The sequence below is a fragment of the Sardina pilchardus genome, chromosome 1 (assembly GCF_963854185.1).
Source record: "Sardina pilchardus chromosome 1, fSarPil1.1, whole genome shotgun sequence".
NCBI classification, from domain to species: Eukaryota; Metazoa; Chordata; class Actinopteri; order Clupeiformes; family Clupeidae; genus Sardina; species Sardina pilchardus.
In genome coordinates, this window is record NC_084994.1 from 4,436,364 (window position 1) to 4,454,115 (window position 17,752).

General features: G+C 42.9%; 2 protein-coding genes and 1 long non-coding RNA gene across 4 annotated transcripts in view; 1 reads left to right on the plus strand and 2 right to left on the minus strand.

Annotated features, from left to right (window-relative positions):
- Nucleotides 1–699: 699 nt before the first annotated feature.
- Nucleotides 700–8,788, minus strand: LOC134081705 (zinc finger protein 135-like). The gene is made up of 9 exons (XM_062537581.1): nt 8,503–8,788; nt 7,093–7,186; nt 6,585–6,764; nt 4,095–4,168; nt 3,654–3,705; nt 3,138–3,294; nt 2,913–2,980; nt 2,389–2,494; nt 700–1,823 (listed from the first exon to the last, which is right to left on the minus strand). Exons 1-9 carry the CDS (start codon nt 8,766–8,768, stop codon nt 1,375–1,377), a joined length of 1,446 nt encoding a protein of 481 aa, XP_062393565.1. The 5' UTR covers nt 8,769–8,788; the 3' UTR covers nt 700–1,374.
- A 3,365-nt stretch (nt 8,789–12,153) lies between these two features.
- LOC134081796 (uncharacterized) lies at nt 12,154–14,138 on the minus strand. The gene is made up of 3 exons (XR_009939534.1): nt 14,053–14,138; nt 12,884–13,049; nt 12,154–12,681 (listed from the first exon to the last, which is right to left on the minus strand). It is a non-coding gene; the product is annotated as an uncharacterized LOC134081796 (long non-coding RNA).
- A 2,661-nt stretch (nt 14,139–16,799) lies between these two features.
- Nucleotides 16,800–17,752, plus strand: part of LOC134081549 (uncharacterized) — an 18,407-nt gene continuing 17,454 nt past the window's right edge. For both annotated transcript variants that reach the window (XM_062537568.1, XM_062537569.1), the window contains exon 1: nt 16,800–17,053. In XM_062537568.1, the coding sequence (XP_062393552.1) occupies nt 16,964–17,053 (90 nt within the window). In that variant the 5' untranslated portion in view covers nt 16,800–16,963. The remainder of the gene's footprint in view (nt 17,054–17,752) is intronic.

Consider the following 17,752-nt stretch of genomic DNA (forward strand, 5'->3'; position numbering starts at 1 on the left):
GCACAAAAATATGTTTCCAATGTCCTGTAAAAAAAATAGTTACGTTGGTGGTATTGGGGTCAATTTGACCCCATTTTTATGAAACATGATGAAAATGAATATTTGACAAATTATGGATATTATTATTGTAATAGTATGAGAACATGTAGTTATTATCATTATTGCATATACAAGTACATATTACATATACGTTATTTTGGCAGGTCTGAAAAAGTCCAAAAAGTCAGCCTTTGGGCTGTTGACACTGGATTGGCCATATTGCCAGTCAGGGTTCCAGGGTTCAGAAAGGGGTGTGGGGGGGTGGGATTGTTTTGTAGGGCTTTTGATGGTGGTTATTACACTCTTGTTAAGTACCTACCACAAAAAAAATGGGTAAAAAAAATAATTTGTATCATTTTTTGAGAGTTTTTTTAGCTGGGGTCAAATTGACCCCAAGGACAACGAACGTCGGTAAGATTTCAGGACAACATGAGGGTTAAGGAACATTAAACATGGGGATTTTCTCGGAACTATACTCTCATTCCGGCATAATGAAAGAACATTACAAACATACCATGGGCACAGCAGCACAATGATATCACACAGCACCTGAAAATAGTCTCCGCAGCAGATTATCACCAAAGTTGAAAACAAATCAGGTATAGAAAATCATTGTGAGATTCTGATATATATATATAAAAAAACAAGGAGACTCCAATCTGTAAGGAAAGAAACATTTATTCTGAGAATCAAAAATACATAATAAAGAATGAAGACGTGCCTTTCTGGAAACACCTGCATGTAATTCCAATGCAAACTAACATTTTTTTTTCTTTTGGAGTATTTATTTCTTGGCCTTTTTGCCTTTTACGGTTATAGGACAGTGAAGAGTAGACAGGAAACAAGTGGGAGAGAGAGATGGGGTGGGATCGGGACATGACCGCAGGCTGGATTCGAACCTGGGTCCCCGTGGGCACTCGGACCCACACATGGTACGAGCGCTGTAGCCTGCTGCGCCACAAGGCCCCCCACTAAGCTAACCTTTGCCCACGAAACAGCTCGCAATCTTCTCCTGTGACAGAATGATGCTGTAGACTGTAGACACTGTGACATCCCATAACGACGGAGAGTAAACGGAACACAGCAAATGGAACACAGCATTAGAATGATGCTGTAGACTGTAGACACTCTACACAGAGTGCTGCCACCCAGTGCAGTGGAGGGTAACTTCACAGCACACCACGTTGTGGGAGTTGCACTGGTGCTGTGTGAGTTTGACATGAAACTCCTGTCTCAAAAATATGCTTTGCTCAAAGTGTGAATGTACTGATGTACTTTCAGATTATTGGTTTGACAGAAACCATTTCCACATTAGATACACTGTGACGATGTCTCTCATGTGTGAGTGCACTGATGCGTTTTGAGAGATCCCTGTTGAAGGAAACTCTCCCCACATTGAGTGCACTGGTATGGCTTCTCTCCTGTGTGCGTGCGCTGGTGTCGTTTAAGGCTTGTCTTGTGAATGAAGCTCTTGCCACATTGCGTACAGTAATTTCCCCAATTGCCTATCTCAAAGCGTTTGTGATCCTTGAGATGTCGAGTGAACTGGTAAGGTCTCTTTCTCGTGTGAACAGCAAGTTGGTGATAGAGGAGATTCTTATCGGAAGTGAAACTCCTGCCACACGGAGCACAGTGGACCTTCTGGCTTTTCTGTTTGTGCGTTTTCTGGTGCTGAAGCAGCGCAGATGCAAGTCGAAAGGTTTTGCCACACTCAGAGCAGTAGTAGTGTCTTCTTTTCTTCGTCTGTGTGTGTGAATTTGAGGGGGAAGGAGACGACCCTTTTCCTGTTAAACACAAAAAAAGAAACACACGGTTACCGAAACGCATACTGGATCAGGTCTGGAGACAACGTTTGTACCGGACAGGCAAATTTAGTCCGGCTCCGGAGGTGTGAATAGGCCTTTACTCTTAAGGCGTACTCACACTAGTGACTAGGCAATTCGTACCGTACCCGAGTACACTTGGCCCCTAAAGTCCGGTTCGTTTGACCATTGTGATCGCTTCGTTCCGTACAGGGGTACGGTACACTAGTACGCTTGGAGGAGGTGGACTCTGGTACGGTACGCACGTAAGCACAGGACATCATTAATGACGACATAAACAATAACGTTCCAATTAACAATCACACGTTGCATAAAGATTCTAGAACACAGCAACTCAATCGTACCCAAGTACGGTTTGATATATGCAGTGTGAGCGCAGACCAGGGACCAGAGGCAACCGTGCCAGTACGGTACGGGTGAAACGTACCTAGTGTGTCTGCATCTAGTGTAGCCAGATCCACTGATTGACTTTTCGTGTGTGTGAGCGTGTGTGTGTGAGTGTTGCTCTTTCTTCATCACTACCTACCTGAATGGCTGTACTCTCCATACTCTTCATCATCACCACCATCATCTTCATCTTCAGAGACTGGAGCCTCCAGCAGCCTCTGACCGTCAGACGTGACCAGCGGAGTCTGAGACGAGACCTTTATTAGTTTAGCTGACCTTATTTGGACATTTGACCATTCTGACATTTTATGAGTTGCGTCTGATAATGTGAGGTTGTTGATCGTTAGCATGATATTAGCGTTAAAATGTCAGATCAAAAGGGTTAGCAGTAATATTAGCATTAGCATGTCAGATCAAATGGGCTAGCAGTTACATTAGCGTTGACATGTAAGATCAAAAGGGCTAGCAGTAATATTAGCTTTAAAATGTCAGATCAAAAGGGTTAGCAGTAATATTAGTGTTACCATGTCAGAACTAATGGATTAACAGTTATATTAGCATTAGCATGTCAGATCAAATGGGCTAGCAGTAATATTAGCGTTAGCATGTCAGATCAAAGGGGTTGCAAATAAGGTATTATGCACACAAAAACACATACGGTACCTGGATCTGTTCAAATGTAATGTCCGTTCCTTCAGCTGCAGTGCACTCCAATCTGGGGTCAGCTCTCTCTACAGCAGGGATACATTTGTGAAACAAAAACATTGAGTGTGTGTGTCACCATCAACTATGTGTGTATTTGTTTGTTTGTGTGTGTGTGTGTGTGTGTGTGTGTGTGTGTGTGTGTGTGTGTGTGTGTGTGTGTGGTTCCGCCCCACAACCTCTTACCATCACGTTCTTCTTTAATCGCCGAGACAGGAGCCTCCAGAGGGGTCGGACCGTGAGGCGACATCAGCGGAGTTTGACCTTCAGATATCAGCTGTTCTGAGACCAGCGACTTATCGTCTGCCGTCAGCTGCTCTGGTTGGAGAGGAGAGCTGGGACTCTTGATTTTATGCAGAACACATGACAGGCGTTAGAATGTATGTGAAAGTGTGTAGGGTATGTGTGTGTGTGTGTGTAACTCCAAGTCATCACAACAGTGTGTGTGTACAACAACCTGGCTCCAGTCATCACAAAACAGAGGAGGACACACATTTTAACTTAAGAATTTATTAGCTAATAATATTGTATTTTAACAAATAGTAATGCACGAGTTTAGAGAACAAGAAGACGTGTCACCAAACTCAAATAAAAAAAACGCAAACTTATCAGTCTGATCGGTGTATTATGTTCACAATGCCATATGAACAGGAAAACTTGAGTGTGTATGTGTGTGTGTGTGTGTGTGTGTGTGTGTCTCACCCTGATCTGGCGTTCTCCACCCCCGGGCCACTCGTTCCCATCCTGCACTGTCCTGTAGGGAATTCATTCAATAGACGGTGAGAGCTCAGCAGGGCTGTGTGTGTGTGTGTGTGTGTGTGTGTGTCATCACTGTCATGTGTGTGTGTGTGTGGTCACTCGTTCCCATCCTGCACTGTCCTGTAGGGAATTCATTCAATAAAAAAATCAAATTGAGCGAGATCGAAATACAGTGCGCGATAAAGTGCATCTGTGTGCGTGTGTGTGTGTGTGTGTATCTGTGTGTGTGTGTGTATCTGAGTTTTTGTTTGTGTGTGTGTGTGTATTTGTGTGTGTATAGGTGTGTATTTGTTTGTGTGTGTGTGTGTGTGTGTTTGTGCGGGTGTATTTGTGTGTGTGTGTTCATGTGTGTTTGTTCATGTGTGTGTGTGTGTGTGTGTGTACCTAATACTTGGTTGGCTTTGCAGATCTTGTTTCAGATTCAGGTCCTTTAACTCATTCTTCAGGAAAGTCACAGTCTGTAAAGAAACACACACGCACACACACACACCCACACGCACACGTACACTCTCTCTAATTACAGTAAAATATGACTCCTCCCTCCCTCTCTCCCATTCTCTCTCTCACACACAGAGGTTCAATAAGCTTTTGATAACGATCAACCCTGCAGCAGAGACAGCTGTTCATATGACAACAATATAAGGATAAGGATAACTTTAATAATCCCCTAAAGGGGAAACTCAGTGCCACCATACAGACAACAACATAAAGCAAAGCACAACATGACACACAACAACATAAAGCAAGACACAGCAACAGGAAAAGCAACATACAGTTAGACAGTAGGACACAAGCAGACAGCAAAGCAGACCATGGCAGTGGACTACCAACATGTGCAACATACAGCAGTATATAAAAAAAGGTAACAATAAATTATAAATAATTAAGAAAATCAACCCTGATGTCAGAGGTGCTTATTAAAAGCCTGACTGCAGAAGGCACAAAAGATCTCCTGAATCTCTCAGTTGAGCAGCTGGGGAACAGGAGTCGCTGACTTCTACCACTTTTTATAAAAAAAGCTATGAAGAGGGTGGTCATCTTGTGACACAATCCTTTTTATTTTCCTCATGGTTCTCTGTTCTATCACATCTTCCAGGGCACTTTAGCTGAGACCAATGATTGAGCCCACTTTCCTAATGAGCTTATTGAGCCTGTTCCTATCCTCCACTGCCAAACAGCTACCCCAGCATAACACCGCATAAAAGAGGACACTGGCCAGAATCCCATTGTAAAAAGTGTTTAAAATGGGCTTGCTAACATTGAAAGACCTGAGTTTCCTAAGGAAGAACATTCTGGACTGAGATTTCTTGAGTGTAGCACTACTGTGCATCTTCCAATCCAGTTTTCTATCCACATGTACACCCAAGTACTTATAGGAAGAAACTATCTCAACAGGCTGGTCTCTGATTAAAATTGGGCTAACCTCAGTTTTTTTACGTCCAAAATCAATGGTAAGCTCTTTTGTCTTCTCAACATTTAAGATGAGCTGTGCTTCATCACACCATTCAACAAACCTACTAACCTCTTCTTCATATGCTCTAAAGTCATTATTAATTATGTAGCCTACCAGGGCAGAATCGTCTGAAAACTTTTGTAAATTACAGGTTGCACTACTGTGTCTGTAGTCAGAGGTGTACAGTGTGAATAAAAAAGGAGAGAGAACTGTCCCCTGTGGTGCCCCTATGTTGGTGTTAATGACCGTGGACATGCTGCCATGGATCCTGACAAACTGAGGTCTAGATGTGAGATAGTCATATATCCATGCTATGGTGGCTGGGTTTAGGCTCATATTTGTACGTTTTTTTGCAAGGAGACGTGGCTGTAGTGTGTTGAAAGCACTAGAGAATTCAAAGAACATAACCCTGAGAGATGCACCAGTGTTCTCCAAGTTTATATGCGCGATGAAGCAAATATGAAAAAAACAAATTATAAATAAAAACAAATAAATAGAAATAAACAGTGTAGCAAATCAGTGGACTGTATCCTCTACCAGTTCTACGGAGTAACTCCAACCAAACCTAGTTCAACTCTACTCAGTATGCAACTCTTAGCAGGTGAGTGTGTATTGATCGCATAAAATCTCTTTAAACAAACAAACAAACACACACACCAGTGGGGTGTCCTACGAAGCTCGATTAGTGGCTTAGCGAGGTATGTTGCGCTCAAAACCAGGGTATGCCGTCATACGAAAGTGGATTTGTTTTAGCGTCTCTATATCACCATGGTATCTTATGCTCGCAACCAAACCTGCTCGGGAGCGGGTTATGTGCTTAATTATAGCTCAAATCGTGAAATATCACCGCCCTCTGACCAATTCTAACCAATCCATTATCTTGAACAACGAAGTTATCTCACGTGTGCTAATCTGTCATACTTTGAACAGGTTCGGCCCCGCCTCTGCAAACATTTTGAATCTCGAAGGCGCTTTTAAGTATGTTGTGCGTGCAAATATGTCACTACTGTGGACATGCATGCCATACAGTATCTGATGTCCATCGACTTTTTGATGTTATAGGTTAGACACTAAAAAAGACCACCCTAGATTTCGCTACCGCTCATAAATGCGGAAGTAATCGTTTTTAAACCTAGGCTGTCTTCTGCGTCTCCACGTTTCCCGATTGGTCAAAATCACCCCAACCACGAGAACGCGCACAGATCTGAGCTGAAAGCCTAGTTTGACAAATTTATCACATACCTGCTGTCGTAGGATCACTTAACTTAATACCCGAGTCAAGGCTTTGTGCAGCCTCGATATGTCTAGATAACCTAGATTTGTCTAACTTGCTTCGTAGGACACCCCACTGGTTGGCCTGTGTCAGTGAGTTGTTTCTCCTCCACACACACACACACACACACACACACACAAACACACACCTGGTTGGCCTGTGTCAGTGAGTGGTCCTTCTCTCCCAGGTGTTTATACAACTCATCGATCTTCAGCTTCAGCTGCTTGTTTGACTCCACCTGCTCTGTTAGGCTCCGCCCAGTCTCCGCCTCCTTCTCCTCCAGACGACGAATCATAATCCGGAGCTCCTGATTCTGAACTACCTCATGCTGAAAAAGGCACAAACGCATGAAACACACACACACACACACACACACACACACACACACACACACACACACACACACACACACACTTTGTAAGCACCATTGATACCTTTGGCCCCTCATAACACGAAAAGGTGTGTGTTTCTGTCAGACCAGTTCAAAAACGTGCTGCCTAGGTGCCAAAGTGTGTGTATGTGTGTGTGTGTGTGTGTGTGTGTGTGTAGCTGTAACTATCCTGTGAGTATGAAATGAAAAATAAACATACATAAACTGTATAGCACAACACAACAACAAAAGGTACACATTATGTGTGTGTGTGTGTGTGTCTTACCTGTAATGCTTGTGTGATGCATTGGGTGGCCTTCTCCAGGTCGATGCAGGCTTGGTTGGGTTTCAAGTCCATTTTGCTGACTAAACTTATTCTTCTACACACACACACACACACACACACACACACACACACAAAGGTGTCAATTACAACACTATCATAACACACTATTGCTCCAAACCTCATGTGTGCAAGGTCAACACACACACACACATACCTTGTTCTTCTACAAACACACACCAAAAAATGCAGGCCTCTATTACAGCATCATCACACTATTGTTCCAATTGTCTACGTGTAACCTGCGTTGTGTGGAACCACCGCGGTCCAGCCCTGCAAACACCCGGACCTGCGAAACAGCAGCACCTCGGATCGGGAGTCGAGCGCGCTAACAATCCAGCTAAAAACCCAGGCTACTAGCTTTCATGCCAGCAGGCACCGGGGAGTGAGGTTTACTAACATTCGCCAAGCACAGCTAACCAGCTGGCATCCGTTACATACATAAAGGGAAATTATGAAAAAGACAAAATGAAAAGAAACAAAACTGTCACACGAGTTGCAGAGTTAGTGTCGTTATCTTTGTTGTGTGTGCTCATTCGATAAACTAGTTACTCGGAAAAACCCTGTCTCGAGTTTGGTGCTATCTCGTGCAAGCAAGGCTGGGGTTATACTTGCTGTTAGACCAAGCATAAGTGTATGCGCCCGCATACGACCTGCTGTGTCCTGTGTACAGACTCGCTGCAGCATTACTACTGGAGGTTTTAACTAGGGGGAGACTAGATCACTGGATGGATGGATGAGTAGTAGGCGCGTTTGACTTCTGGAAAATCAGCGCAGATCTGACTTGATGTGATGCATGCTGGGTTAAACACAATGCATACTGGGACAGACGAAATGCAAACTGGTTAGAAATCATGTCCGACTTCTTGCAACATTCTAGTAATATCAGATGTGAAAATTGGACATTAGGTAGCCTATGACATTGTCTCACGTGATCACGTGCTCATGTAAACAAACAACATGAAGACACTGGATTTTGTGCCATGTGCCATTGTTTACTCTCGTGATTGCCCCCAGCGTTGATGTCAATAATGCATCTTGGGATCACTTTTTTTGCCATGATCGCCCCCTACTTTCTTGTCAGTATTACATCTCGCGGACGCTTCATGTTCGCTTGCAACTACGTGCACGACCGACGCACCAAACGACCGCAAAATACGCGAGGCAGCCATGATGCGAACTCGTTGTCTGCAGCAAGTAGCCTACAACCACACCTTAACGTTAAATCGCGTGTGCATACAGTAGCGTTTTTCAACTTCGTTTCCGAAAACATTACCTACTTAGCATTCAAAGATGGTCACAATAGTCATACAATGAACAACACCTAGCTCGGCGTTTAATAATCATACTTACGTTGTCTTTTCCTTTTCTGGAGCGTCTTCAGCAACTTCTTTGTGTTTTCTTTTAAGGTGCTCACGCATCGAGGTCGTGCTCCCGTGATAAGCCAAAGAAGTCTTACAGAGTGTACAGATGACTCTATCACCAGATGTCCTGAAGTATTTCCATGCTTTTGATGCCCTAGCTCTTGCTTTAACAGAGGTCGCCGCCGTTCTTGATTCCGAATCTGTCTCACTCATAGACAGTAAAAGAGAGGTCTCACTTGCCGCTGCCATTTTCATCCCGCGCTTGTCTGAAAAAAAACCATGCTCCAAACAGGGGAAGAGAGCAAGAGAGAGCGAAGCCTGCAGGGTGAGCACAGCAAACACTAGTGGTGTGGAAGGGAATTACGTGAACTCAGACAATCAAAACTCTCTGGACGAGTCGTTCGAGAACAAAAACAAATAGCCGAATATTCGACCAAAAACATGTTCATGTTTGATTACGTGCATACTTAGAATAATGGTGGCAGCACTAATATTGTTCACATCCCAGAGCATTCATCTAGCAGTAATATCCTCACTCTTGTACTTTCAGTTTCCCTTTGGAGTGAGGATATTACTGCGCAGAGTCTAAGTCCTCCCAATATTATTCCGCCACACAATATAGTTATCCCTATTACCTGCTTAGAAATGCACCACGTTTTATTTTGTCTCACCATACTTGGTCCTGTGACTACTCGTGTAACTGTATATTAATAGGGAAAACATGGAGGTGTTTGGTCACTTCTAACTTCATCTCTGTTTGGATCCTATAATGAATGCATTGGGCTAGCTAAGTGCTATCAAAGTTGCGCCGTGCGCCAGAGCCAGTGAGTGCACGCATTGAAACGTGAGAGGTAGCCTATGTATCAACTCGTCTTAATTAAGCGAATAACGTAGTTTAATATGAAAAAAACGGTGAAGTGTTCCTTTAAGTGTAAGAACATTCTAGAAGTGATATTTCTGAATGTAGGTGTGTTGGTAGGCGCGTTCAAGTTGGCTGCGCAGCACAAAAACTGCGCAGCACAAGATGCACGTGGTTAAAAATCTGTCCACGATGGTCTAGATGGGCGTGTTTTCGACTCGGCAGTCGGTATCACATGGCCTCAACTTATCGCGGGAGCAAGGCGTGGCCAGGCGGCTGCTCCGCAAAAGAGCAGCCGGTCTGGAGGTACTGCGGAGAGCAGCGGAGCCTAGACCCTGCCTTCATGACGTCAGGTCTTTGCCCTAATTGGCTTTTACATCCCTGACGTGTGTGCAGGTGTTTAGATGCCTCCCCATATCCACAAGAGTCCGTGCGGGTCCGTGCCTCGTGATTCGTCACATGGTCAAGTCTAGACCACGCGAAGTAGAGTGTACAACTTCATAGCAGCGTTTGCATCCCCGCCCCTGCTGCCACCGGCAGCTCTCGTTGCTGCAAAAGGTCATTTGGAGTTGAACTTGAACACGGCTCATGTCTCTGTGAGTAGGTGTGTCTGGTAAGGATGGAGAACCAAAGGAAAACCAATCAGGTGTGAGTGTGTGTCTGGTATGTCGGCTGGAGAACCAATCACATTGTTCTCCCGCCACTATGTTCTTTTTTTTTATCTCTTTTTTTATCTTTTTTTTTTTTAATCTCATAGGCCTACTTATTTAGTATAAAGAGAGATGCGTCCTGTTTCATTTTACTGTGTGGTCTATGTGTCCATAATGGTGCTGTTGGTCCTTTGGCAGAGATGGGCAAGTAGGCTATGAATGACCCAATTCAGTTCATCTTTACCATGTACAAGTTAAAACCTGCCCAATATAGCCTACAAACAATTTTGACAACCTAGCCTGTCAGACTGAATATCGTCGGTCTGCGGAAACATAAATAGGCGTTTCTATCTAAGTCGGAAACACCCCCTTTTCTTCTTCTCCTTCTTCAAGGAACTATTAACATCCGGTCTAACATGTATGTCAAAGTAAGGGCACAGCCCGCTTTCCATTAGCATTGAACCAAACGCAGTAAAGCAGAACTAAGTTTAAACGCAATCCAGCAGAAGAAGTTGAAAATGGTTGTGCAGTGCATTGTTGTAGGCCTACTTGTTAAATAGATTATCCGTTACGAAAAAAATGTATTGTACTGCAGTATCACGACAGTATTTCCTATAATAATTACAGAATTACTGCACATCAACACCTACAGTTAGGCTAATGCAATTATTTGGATACGAAAAAAACGATATTCATAAAGTTACCGCTGCATAAGCACCATACTGAATTGTCAAAAGTCAGTTCTTTATTGGCCATTTGTGCATAAACCATAGACAAATTGGAATTCTTGTGCAGGCCCTTCAAGTCAAATATTTAAAAGCAGACATGACAAATATTTAAAAGCATACATGACAAAAACATGATTCATACAAGACATCAGGCAAACATTGACGTCAAATTATACTGTGTAGTGTACCCAGTCTAAGAATAGCCTACAGTCCCACAGAGGCAGAGTAGTTTAAGTGCTACAGTAGCCTACAGTGCAAATCCTGCGTCCCTGAGACTATGTGTGTGTGTGTGTGTGCGCGCGTGCGCGCAAGTGTCACACATCCAAGATATTGCACCCTGTCCCATGTGGATACAAGTGCATACTTCTCATATTGCAGTTTAGATATTGCACAGTTGTCCCATTGATATTGCACCGGATTTCCATATTGCACAAGATATAAACATTTTCCCATAATAATATTGATATTGCACATGATCCCCACATTCCACTGTTAGAATATTACTCCGTCACATTGTTGCTGCACAGTTGTCCCACTAATAATATTGCACCTGATTCATATTGCACATTGTCCCATTAATAGTATCGCACAAGATATTGCACATTGTCCCTAGTATTGCACATAATCTCCACATTACACTGACAAAGTATTGCACATTGTCCCCTTGTTAGCCTTGTATGTAGTCCCATATACAGTACAGTTAGATATTGCATATTGCCCTTATTCCCCTTTGTAGTATTGCACCTTTCCCATATTCCACATGTTTACAGGTTTGTCACAAGTTGTATGTGCAGTGTTTGTGTCTGAACAGAGAGTGAGCTGGGTGAAAGGAGTCTTTGATGATTCTCTCTGCTCTCTTCTGGCAGCGCTGTGCATACATGTTTTCCATAGAGGGAAGTTTTGTTCTTATGATCCTCTCTGCAGAATTTATAACATGTTGTAGAGCCCTTCTCTCAGCCTGTGTGGTGTTTCTGTACCAGACAGTGGATTGTAGGATAGGCCTACTGTACAATACAATATTTTGGACACAAAAATGCTGCAGTAGTGTTTTCCCTTCACTCCTTTGTGAGTCACAAATCAGCTGGCAAAGCATTACAGTCTCATAATATTGCTTTGCATTTACAAGGATTTAGCTCAACAATACACAAACCTAACACATCATTCCCCCCTCCCCATTGATCCTCCATCCCTGCAGCACCCTCTCCGATGAAGTAGTCCATAGGCTGACTACAGTCAAATGTCTTTCACTATTCCCAGGCTGTGTATCCCAACAAATTAAAAATATTGATTAATATCCTGGTCATTGGGCAAATGTGTTTAAGGTATATGGAGCATTATGTAATCAGACAGCATAGCTCAAGTTCATACTCAATATGGATTGTTCAATAAAGACACAACAACCATTTATTTGCAAAGTAGCCTAAACTTTATTATAGGACAAACCCAGAAGAGATCAACTTTTTTCATGTTTCATAACAGTTTAAGCACCAAGCATGCATTTTCCCAACTTTTGTTAGAGAACAAATGTGCAAATGCGCAATCCTGTAGATTTCGCCAATACTTTGTTGTAGAACAAACACAGAAGAGAAACTTCTGCAGGCCATGCAAGATAAAATAAATAAAAGTAAAACAAAATCTTGGCCTGTGTGTGTGTTGGTGTGTGTGTGCGTGCGTGCGTTGGTGTGTGCGTGTGTGTGTTGGCGTGTGCGTGTGCCATGGGAGCTACTTTGGAAATTGTACATCTTGTACCAAGTACCTCCCATAGCCTGTGGTTAAGCACCAAGCATGCATTTTTCCAACTTTTATTGGCAGAGAACAAATGTGCAATCCTGTCGATTTCAAAGCTACTCTTCCTGGGAAAGGTGAGGCACAACCGCAGTGGTGGTTACTGCCCTTTCTGCAGCCCAAATTGCATTTGTAGATCACATATTCTGAACAACAAAATAATAATTAAATAAGAAATAGATAAACATCAAATAGCCTGCTAACGTTACATGAAACAATTGAATCAACTTCACTTCATTACTAATAACATTACTTTCAGAACCTTTTGTAATTTCAGAACCAATCCATACAGTTTCATAGAAGACCATGATACAGGGCTAAGGGCTTAACTATCAATCTCAAACATACCTCCATAATGTACCACCGTTTTCAAATGGCTCTGCATGTGCGTTTCCACCCTGGCATAGTCACCCTTGTACTCTGGGCAGAAAGGGCAGTGGAGCAGCGTGCATCCTGGGTCTGAACAACTTCGTAATTGCGGCTTCTGACCGCTAGACAGTATGGAAGAATGTAACTGCAGTGATAGGAAGACATATGGAGAACATTAACTTATTAGAGAACATTGTCCAACTTCTGCTAAGATTCTAGTAGTGATCAACTAACAGGCCTCTAAAGTCAAACTGACTATTCATGGATTTCATCAGGTCCCTTTCCACAGGTGTATACAATCAAGCACCTTGATTATCAATGCAGACTGCATGGTGCTTGATTAATACACCTGTGCAAAGGGACCTGATGAAACCCATGAATTCAAGTCCATTTCCACAGGTGTATTAATCAAGCACCATGCAGTCTGCATTCATAATCAAGGTGCTTCATTGTATACACCTGTGTAAAGGGACCTGATGAAACCCATGAATACAGTATTAGTAATTGTACTGGTCAAACGTTGTAGAACTCCTAGATGTCTTTGTTTTACATGACAACTCTCAATCATTCTTTATGTCAATAGGAACATAACAAATTAACTTTTTGTTTTTTAATTATGGCATCACTCATGTAGCAAATGCATCACATCATTGCAAGGATCTTCGGCATAGCCAAAACAAATTCAGCTGGATTCAGCTCCACTACAGTCACTCTAATCAGAATTTAGGGTAATTTGGTGTTAACTGTAATCATTTTTGAGGCCGTTTAAAACGCACCAAATCAACAGCACCTGTTCACCACTCAACAGCCTCAGAAAATAGTTACAGTTAACCCCAAAGTAGCCTACCGAATTTAGTTAGGCATACGTTACGTCTTCACTTTATATGGGTTTAGTCGAAAACAATGTGCATTGCTGGCATGCTTTTAACGTTACCACATAAACACGATGACTAATTTGTATCACGTAGGCCTACCATTTTAAGTAGGCTTACATATTTTCATACAAACAAACAAGCAACATATCACAAGCAAACAATCTATTCCTCCGTTCTGCTTACTTTCGCCTTGCTACCCATATTCTAATGTAACGCTGGAATTGCTTAAATGGTAGTAGGCCTATAAGACATAGTTATATAGAAGTTACTTACGTCTCATCGGTTTAGCTTCAGTTTCTCTGCTATCGTAGCTTCTGCGTGGCTTCGACGAGGACTTCAGAGGACTTTTGACTTTTACAAACTGACAAAAGGAAGTCAAACTCCGGAAATTAAGAATTTCCCAGAATGCAGTGCAAAGCTCCTTCTGATTGGTTGACTATTCACGACAGGAACGCCTAATTGGGGAGTTTCTTGCAACATATGTAACGCCCATGCCGCAGACCGACCCTCCTCGTCAGACTTGGCTCAGCAAACCGCACAGCAAGCACAATTTTGTGCTTCATCTGTGGCATTGAAAATTAGTTTTTATCTCAAGCTTATACAGAATATTGTCTAGGAAGGGAGCGCCACTGTGATTAGGGTTGCCAACCGTTCCGTATAATACAGAATCGTCCCGTATTTGACACCTAAAAGTCTTCCGTATTGAACTAATACAGAACGCTCTTTGTTCCGTATTTTTGAGAAACTGCTCAATGCACACATACTAAAATGAAAAACACACACAAAAAACCCTAAAAACTCCCTGACACAATGTGGAGCCTGCTGGTCCGCAAGCATGGAGTGAGGTCTGGTGCTTCACCTGATAATTAGCTGCGCAATTGATCTGGATCAAGCAACCGCGGCCCGACAGAAAAGAAAACAAACGTTTCTGCAATCAGGAGGATGCTTGCTAGTTTGATGTGATTAAGCATAGAGTCATACAAATAAGTGGTGGTATGAGCGTTCATTGAATGCATGCGTGTGCGCGTTTGCACGACAGAAACTGAAACTACACAATAAAGTTGTTGGCAAAGCTCCGCTTCAACCTGTTGGAAGGCTATTTCATTATTTAACAACATTTAACGACGTGGATTCGTGCAACTTCCATGGAAACAGAGCAGAGACTGTACAAAACATTGTTTAGCATAGAGTATTGTTTAGTCAAATTTGAATCTAACATGGTCAAAAGATTGTAGCTTTAGTCTTTCATTTAAAGATCTCCAGTAGCCTAGGTGGGCCCTATGACCCCTGTGACCCTATGACCCTATGGCAACCCTAACTGTGATGTCCACAAATGCTTTGGGAAAATGTAAATTCTGTAAAAGCTACTGAAGTAGCCTAGGCCAGTGTTTCTCAAACTATGGGCCGCGGACCGGTACCGGGCCGCGAGAAGATTACCATCGGGCCGCCGGCCGACCCTCTCTGCCGCCTTCAAGACGCACCATGCGGCCGCGGCCGCACCCGTTCTTCTCGGTCATATTGCTGCGAGAGATTTTCGCACAGATATAACAGGCATATATCATATGAAACTGCATAACCTGACCTTTCTAATGACGCTAGCCACTAGTTTCTACGACGAACGGTTCGCGAGATAATTAGCGTTGAAAATTACAGCTACATATAAAAAATAAAATGTCACATTCAGTTCTGCGTCATACAGATTCTTCTCTGTGGAATATCTCATGATTTCGGAACTGCCCTATGGCAAACTGCATATCAAAATAAACAGGAGATGCTACTGATTCCAATGGCATATAGAATGTATCTGTATAATTAGCGGTAATCACGAGAAATCCCTTTTTGAAATCACATCAAATGTCTGCCTTTTTTCATACCTCCCCATTTCCCCCACTTCAAAATAATGTATTTTTCATAACAGAAGTTGTATTCAGACCCCTGTTTATGATATGGCAGATGCTTGATATGCCATTTCAGGACCCAAAATAGCAATAGATTGAAATGTTATACGTAGGCCTACTACTAGTAACTGCTAATATAGCCTAATAATAATGATAAATTATCTATCTATCTATCTATCTATCAGGCTTTTGCAAAATTCAGAAGTGAATTGAGAAGTGAATTGAGAATGACAATTCCAATTCAATTCTTGGGTTTGAATTTAATTGAATTGAGGTCAAAAACAGGATGTAGAATTACAATTCAAATTTGAGTTAAAGAAGAATTGAAATTCAAAGAAATTCATATACATAATTTAAGGGTAGTGTTTAACAATTAAGTTTCACAAAATGTCAGATATGATCGCAACAAACAAACAATTTACTGAAAACAGTAATCAACTACATTTCCAAAGTAACCTTCCCAAAACTGAATGCAGATTCAACACATTCTTCCTGTTATGTGACTGTGGAATTGTCTTGAATTGCCATGAATTGAATTCCACTTCCTGTCATTCCAATTCAAGTTAAAATTCAACTTCCTGTGGGGTGGGGCCAATTCGATTCAAATTCCAATTCATGAATTGAATTCTAAAATTCGGAATTGTGCACAAGCCTGCTATCTAAAGGCGTACATGGTGGCGGGCGGTGGAAGTTGGGGGCATGGGCGGGTGTTCAGAGGGTGTGCAGACGCCTATGCAGGGCCTTGGAACACCAAGGCCTAACATCACAGGGCCCCAGAGCAAAGAAGTTTGAGAAACCCTGGCCTAGGCTAGACCTACATGGTCAAAAAAAGCTATTGAAAAGCTCCCGAAAATAGCTACACCAATATCACTGCTGTCAATGCACATTTCTTTTCTTGTCTTTTCTTTTGTCTGTCTTTTTGTACTTTTCTGATTGCGCTTCTGATTAGACTCAATCTGCATTTCGTTGCCTTTATGTAGCCTAAGCCTATAGGGCCTACTGTACTTTGCACAACCTGCCTTTTTGACAATAAAGCGGAATCTAATCTGACCTTCTCATCCTGCGCGCTAGAGGGCGGTAAACGTCTATGCTCCACTAAATCTTGTAAAGACGATAGTCGAGGAAGAGAAGCAAAACAACCCCACCACGATTAGCTTAGTTTGAACTCCTTCTGCTTAGATGTTTCGTAAGGAAAACGCCCTTTCATCGATCATCGGCGAGGTTACAATCTTTGTTTCAAGTCAGTGTTCAAAAGTCATTAGTTGATCTTAGCTGGTGTACACGACATGCAGCAGGGTTCGATCGCGCACCTCAGGCAGTTGTCCCCGTCAACGCAGCGCACCGATTCCGGGAGGCTACCCCAAGCTGGCGCGAAGGTGGGAGTCGCGGTCCGTATTTTGTTTTGAAGGAAATAAACTACATCGGGGTTTGTGGTCTAGTGATATATTTTTAAAAAATCTGAGCCGAAAGTGGACACCAGCAACTTTGTGTACGATACAGTAGCAGACTCTCCATCTCCCCCTTTTATGTTGACTGTAAGGGCGCACTCACACTAGGTACGTTTCACCCATACCGTACTGGAGCACGGTTGCCTCTGGTCCCTGGTCTGCGCTCACACTGCATATAATCAAACCGTACTTGGGTACGATTGAGTTGCTGTGTTCTAGAATCTTTATGCAACGTGTGATTGTTAATTGGAATGTTATTGTTTATTTCATCATTAATGACGTCGTGCTTCCAGGCGTACTGTACCAGAGTCCACCTCCTCCAAGCGTACTAGCGTACCGTACCCGGGTACGGAACGAAGCGATCACACTGGTCAAACGAACCGGACTTTAGGGGCCAAGTGTACTCGGGTACGGTACTAATTGCCTAATGTGAGTACGCCCTAAGCCGAGTTGTGCCTTGTTTTTCCACCAAGCTGGTTTTCCTCCTCGTGTATGCTCCGTGTTGCTCCCCAATAGATCAGATTAGCAGATGGCGGACCGCTGAGAGCGGGCCACTGGTCCGCAGTTGGACCACCTTATCCAGATTAGGAGGGAATAGAAACGGGATGAGTTAGCTCAGGAAATAGA